At 42.9% G+C, this 6505-nt stretch overlaps 1 protein-coding gene across 1 annotated transcript in view; it reads right to left on the bottom strand.

Moving 5' to 3' along the window:
* The window catches only part of LOC123993837 (ubiquitin carboxyl-terminal hydrolase 32-like), a 136928-nt gene extending 131554 nt beyond the window's left edge, over positions 1-5374 (bottom strand). Inside the window, exon 1 of the mRNA XM_046296304.1 lies at positions 5194-5374. Coding sequence (XP_046152260.1) covers positions 5194-5251 — 58 coding nt within the window. The 5' untranslated portion in view covers positions 5252-5374. The remainder of the gene's footprint in view (positions 1-5193) is intronic.
* Between the last annotated feature and the right edge of the window lie 1131 nt (positions 5375-6505).

The raw sequence follows: 6505 nt of genomic DNA on the forward strand, positions 1-6505 counted from the left end.
GTTTCCCCTCTGCTCTGCTTAGCTTACCACAGGGCCAGTGTGACTCATATCTACAGTAGTTGGTCAACTCATAAAATCACCTCCTTCCTATCCACATCAGTGTTTAGTACCTACAGTACAGCAAGGTGCTTCTCACGATAAAACTGACAACCTTTGAGCTGCTACATACAGCTGAAGTCAGAAGTTACATACACTTAGGTTGGAGTCATTAAAACTAGTTTACATCCACTGAGGTTGGAGTCATTAAAACTAGTTTACATCCACTTAGGTTGGAGTCATTAAAACTAGTTTACATCCACTTAGGTTGGAGTCATTAAAACTAGTTTACATCCACTGAGGTTGGAGTCATTAAAACTAGTTTACATCCACTGAGGTTGGAGTCATTAAAACTAGTTTACATCCACTTAGGTTGGAGTCATTAAAACTAGTTTACATCCACTTAGGTTGGAGTCATTAAAACTAGTTTACATACACTTAGGTTGGAGTCATTAAAACTAGTTTACATACACTTAGGTTGGAGTCATTAAAACTTGTTTTTCAACCACTCCACAAATTTCTTGCACTTTTCGCACCAAAGTACGTTCATCTCCTTCCTGAGCGGTATGACAGCTTCGTTGTCCCATGGTGTTTATACTTGAGTACTATTGTTTGTACAGATGAACACGGTACCTTCAGGCATTTGGACATGGTTCCCAAGGATGAACCAGACTTGTGGATGTTCATTTTTTTCCCCGGAGGTCTTGGCTGATTTCTTTTGATTTTCCCATGATGTCAAGAAGAGGCACTGAGTTTGAAGGTTGGTCTTGAAATACATCCACAGGTACACTCTAATTGACCCAAATTATGTCAATTAGCCTATCAGCAGCTTCTCAAGACATGACATAATTTTCCAAGCTGTTTAAAGGCAGTCAACTTAGTGTTGTGTATGTAAACTTCTGACCCACTGGAATTGTGATACAGTGAATTATAAGTGAAAGAATCTGTCTGTAAACAATTATTGGAAACATTACTTGTGTCATGAACAAAGTAGATGTCCTAACCGACTTGCCAAAACTATAGTTTGTTAACAGAACAACAGCAAAGGACCTTGTGAAGATGCTGGAGGAAACAGGTACAAAAGTATCTATAACCACAGTAAAACGAGTCCTATATCAACATAACCTGAAAAGCCGCTGAGCAAGGAAGAGGCCACTGCTCCAAAACCGCCATAAAAAGCCAGACTATAGTTTGCAACTGCACATGGGGACAAAGATTGTACTTTTTTGAGAAATGTCCTCTGGTCTGATGAAACAAAAATCAAACTGTTTGGCCATAATGACCATCGTTATGTTTGGGGGGAAAAGGGGGAGGCTTGCAAGCCGAAGAACACCATCCAAACCGTGAAGCATGGGGGTGGCAGCATCATGTTGTGGGGGTGCTTTCCTGCAGGAGGGACTGGTGCATTTCACAAAATAGATGGCATCATGAGGGAGGAAATTACGTGGATATATTGAAACAATATCAAGACATCAGTCAGGAAGTTAAAGCTTGGTCGCAAATGGGTCTTCCAAATGGACAATGACCCCAGGCATACTTCCAAAGTTATGGCAAAATGGCTTAAGGACAACAAAGTCGAGGTATTGGAGTGGCCATCACAAAGCCCTGCCCTCAATCCTATAGAAAATGTGTGGGTAGAACTGAAAAAGTGTGTGTGAGCAAGGAGTCCAGCTCTGTCAGGAGGAATGGGCCAGAATTCACCCAACTCATTGTGGGAAGCTTGTGGAAGGCTACCCAAAACGTTTGACCCAAGTTAAACAATTTAAAGGCAATGCTACCAAATACACTCAATTAGTATGTAAACTCCTGACGCACTGGGAATGTGATGAAAGAAATATAAGCTGAAATAAATCAACTCTACTATTATTCTGACATTTCACATTCTTAAAATAAATTGGTGATCCTAACTGACCTAAGACAGGGAATTCTACTAGGATTACATGTCAGGAATTGTGAAAAAACAGAGTTTAAATGTATTTGGCTAAGGTGTATGTAAACATCTAGGCCTCCTAACCTATCGGACCTATTATACTAGATCAAGTCTTCAACTAGATCAGTCTAATTTGTTCTCCTACAATGGGAAGAATGGAGAGAGTCAACACGTGACCGTCTGCTTGCTAAAAGAAAGCACAGCGTACGATTCATTTAGTTGTTAAGCAACAGACACCACACTATGTCGCCATGAGAACAGCTCTAATTTCCTTTCCTCTCATTTCAGTTCCTCCACACATCCTGTGACCACCCGGTAGATAGGATAGAGGTGATTCCTTTCCTCCACACATCCTGTGACCACCCGGTAGATAGGATAGAGGTGATTCCTTTCCTCCACACATCCTGTGACCACCCGGTAGATAGGATAGAGGTGATTCCTTTCCTCTCATTTCAGTTCCTCCACACGTCCTGTGACCACCCGGTAGATAGGATAGAGGTGATTCCTTTCCTCCACACATCCTGTGACCACCCGGTAGATAGGATAGAGGTGATTCCTTTCCTCCACACGTCCTGTGACCACCCGGTAGATAGGATAGAGGTGATTCCTTTCCTCCACACGTCCTGTGACCACCCGGTAGATAGGATAGAGGTGATTCCTTTCCTCCACACGTCCTGGTACCACCCGGTAGATAGGATAGAGGTGATTCCTTTCCTCCACACGTCCTGTGACCACCCGGTAGATAGGATAGAGGTGATTCCGTGGGCTTGGTGTGCTTTGTAACATATGATCATATAGCATGGGAATCAGAGGAATGCTTGGCTGTGACTAATGTCACCATGTAGCCTAGGAGGGGTGTCTAAGGCACTGCATCTCAGTGCAAGAGGCGTCACTACAGACACCCTGGTTCGAATCCAGGCTGTATCACAACAGGCCGTGATTGGGAGTCCCATAGGGCGGCGCACAATTGGCCCAGCGTCGTCCGGGTTTGGGCGGTGTAGGCCGTCATTGTAAATAACAATTTGTTCTTAACTGACCTGCCTAGTTAAATTTAAAAATACATGAAGAAAAAAAATCACGTTGTGCCAGGCTTTTTTAAATGATTTTATACACGACTATAGTGGGTTGAGTCACTGATGTGATCTTCCTGTGCAGTTTTACGCCCCCTCGGGCTCATGTAGTGGAGGAGATCTTTGTGGGCTATACTCAGCCTTGTCTCAGGGTAGTAAGTGGGATCTCCCTCTGATGGTGTTGGGGCCTGTGCTTTGGTTGGTCCTGTCCGGGGGGGGGTATCGTTGGACAGGGCCACAGTGCCCCCCGACCTTCCCAGGCTCCGTCTCAAGTATCTATTGTAAAACAGTCTGTGCCGGGGAGCGTAGGCGAGTCCTATCTGATCTAATAAATCTGTGCACCAGATCCAGTTTCTGCTGTTCTGCCTGCAGCTATGGAAGCCTGACCTGTTCAGCGGTCCTTGTCTCGGTCCTGCTGTTTCCACACTGTCTCGACCTCTGAACGCTCAGCTATGAAAAGCCAACTGACATTTACTCCTGAGGCGTTGACCTTTTGCACCCTCTATAAGCACTGTGATTATTGTTTGACCCTGTTGGTCATCTATGAACATCTTGAAGAATGATCTGGGCATAATGGCCATTGTCCTGTTAAAATCTTTACCCGGCACAGCCAGAAGAAGAGGACTGGCCACCCCTCACAGCCTGGTTCCTCTCTATGTTTCTTCCTAGGTTCTGGCCTTTCTAGTGAGTTTTTCCCCTGGCCACCGTGCTTCTACATCTGCATTGCTTGCTCTTTAGGGTTTTAGGCTGGGTTTCTGTAAAAGCACTTTGTGACATCGGCTGATGTAAAAATGACTTTATAAATAAATGTGATTGGTTGAAAGCCTACAGTAGAGTGAAAGAGGATGGGAGGGACTAGCTAAAGTAGGTAAACAGTCCCTTCCGAAGACCAGGCAATAAGTCAGCCAGTGGACCTTTCAAATGCAGTTTAATTGTCAGGAATAAACAGCATATGAAACATTCAGCAAAACAGAAATAGGCTATAATTTCCTGAGGTCACTACTGGAATATACTCCTGCAGTCCTACACTACAAATTGTAAAAGGGCAATGGGTTTAAATGCACATTACCATACGAGGTCACAGTGACAGAACTCAATGTGTAACACATTTAGCTAATGAATCCTGGCAGACAAAGTCCAGTTGTTACGACTGCAGAGACCAAAGTGCAGCAAGTATCACCTAATCGAATAAGATATTTTCAAGAGCTTCCTGATAGATAATTCAACCGACTCTTACATCAATGAACAAGCTAACAGATGGATACGCAGAACTATAACAAAATGATTCAATATTTGATCCTAAACATTTTTGGCTGGTACAAGCGAGGCTACATTTATCAGGTCTAACCTCTGCAATGCCCTTGTGATAATTGTCTCAATATCTGATCTGAAGAGAGAAATACATCCTGCCGGCCTAGTACAAGAACACAGCTGACATCTCATGCTCTCTCTCTCTCTCTATACTGATTGGCTCAAAAACTGTAAATAAATTAATACATTTAAAAAGACAAAAAAAAAAGTCCCTAATCAACTTGTACAGTAGACTAGATGGGTTACGCCGTGTGAGATCTAGCAGACACAAGTAGAGAATGTTATGTTGGTTATTCACGGATCAAGCTTGTTATCACTCCCTCCCTCTCTGTGTTTGTTGATGTGGGCAGCGCCTGATTGATAAAACAGTGATACACACTCACGTAGTTAACGTTATCCCCAGAGCGATCTTTTCCCAACATAATCACAAATATTGTGTGGCCTTCAACACACACACACACACACACACACACACACACACACACACACACACACACACACACACACACACACACACACACACACACACACACACACACACACACACACACACACACACACACACACACACACACACACACACACACACACACAATGCTTTGATTGATTCCAGACGGCAGTATGTTTTGAAACACTTGACACTGACAGCTACCTGAATAAACAAGCAATAACCGTGTCAATGTGTAGACTGTGATATTGAGCGACACATCCGAGCGATCCGCACAGCTCTGCAGCGAACATGCCCACCGCCGCATGAGAAAGCAAGTTCCGCGGTCTTCGCATGACACTCTCTCTCGTTTCGTTGACTAGACGACCCATCTCTAGCGGTTACCGTGGTGAGCTTACCTCTTTTAATGGCCTCGTCATACGAAAGGAAACCTATCCTCGACTCCTTTGCACCCATGTTGCCCTCATTTCACTAAGATGTGAGAAAATAAAATGTGGAGTGTATGAACGGCGCCTGTTGCCGTTGTCCGTTTCTTGCGAAATCCGTTACCAGCGATGTGTCTAGCTGTGTTTTCAACGAGCGACGCCTCTCGTCACCTCCGCCCCTCTAGTCGCGTCGCGTCGCCTCCGCCTCCATGCTGGCTACGGTCACATGATCGGGATTCCTCGGGTCACTTGATTGGTTGACATGAACTGGTTGCGCAGATATGTCTTTTTACGGTCTATGCGCATGAGATAAACAATCAAATACAGCCAGCGTTCAGATCCTGTTACTATTATGTAGCGCATTATACCCCAATGTAACATTGTTTTGCAACGCTATATTGCCAAATTGTTTCACACAATAATACAGTTTTGGGTCTGTCTATGTCCCACTTTAACCTAAAATGTTACCATTTTGTAAAACTGTCAAAGCTGTCCTTGTCTCTGGCTCCCCCTTGTGGATATAGTTGAAAAGGTTTCAGCATAAGGTTTGCAGAATATGCATTGCTTAAGGTAACGCTTGTCGAGACTGCTAAAAAGTGAAAGTTATTTGTCTAACAATTGATCTAATATTGATCTAATAATAAATGTACCACGTTGCATTGGATAAACTCGTTTTTTTGCCATTAGAATTAATAACTTCTCTAGTATGTGCTGTATGCATGCTTGTATGTGTAATTAAACATGATTATCTACAATATCTAATCACTTGCATAGATCAGCAATACTCAAGAATGTTGACACCAAAACAAGATTAACAAACATATATTTTTTTAAAGTATACCTATCTGAGGCCTATACTACGAATGTAGTTCGAAGAGTTAACAAAGGTAACTTTGGTCAACTCTTGAGTTCAACAACGGGATAACCGGTAGTACGAAAGTGGTTTGCCTTTAATTTGTCAAATTAATTTCTATAGCAACGAATCATTCAGATCTAACCTGCTCCCAGGCAGGCTAACTACATTTATCCGGAATAAAGTGTCCAACCCGCGTGTTGAGGACACATTAAATCAGATTCTCTCTCGCAAAGACTGCATCATCATCCACTTCGTTTGATAAATTATTTTTATTTGAGTTGTCAACTCAATCAAACGTGTTTGTGTGTTGAATTACCTAACACATTGCACATTTAGTAATGAAAAATGCATTTGAAACTTCACGCGCATCAAAACTTTTGTATGACTTAATACAATTATTGTTTCGATAGGAGTGGGGAAATAGGTGGT

The sequence above is a fragment of the Oncorhynchus gorbuscha genome, linkage group LG13 (genome assembly GCF_021184085.1).
Source record: "Oncorhynchus gorbuscha isolate QuinsamMale2020 ecotype Even-year linkage group LG13, OgorEven_v1.0, whole genome shotgun sequence".
Classification (NCBI taxonomy): domain Eukaryota; kingdom Metazoa; phylum Chordata; class Actinopteri; order Salmoniformes; family Salmonidae; genus Oncorhynchus; species Oncorhynchus gorbuscha.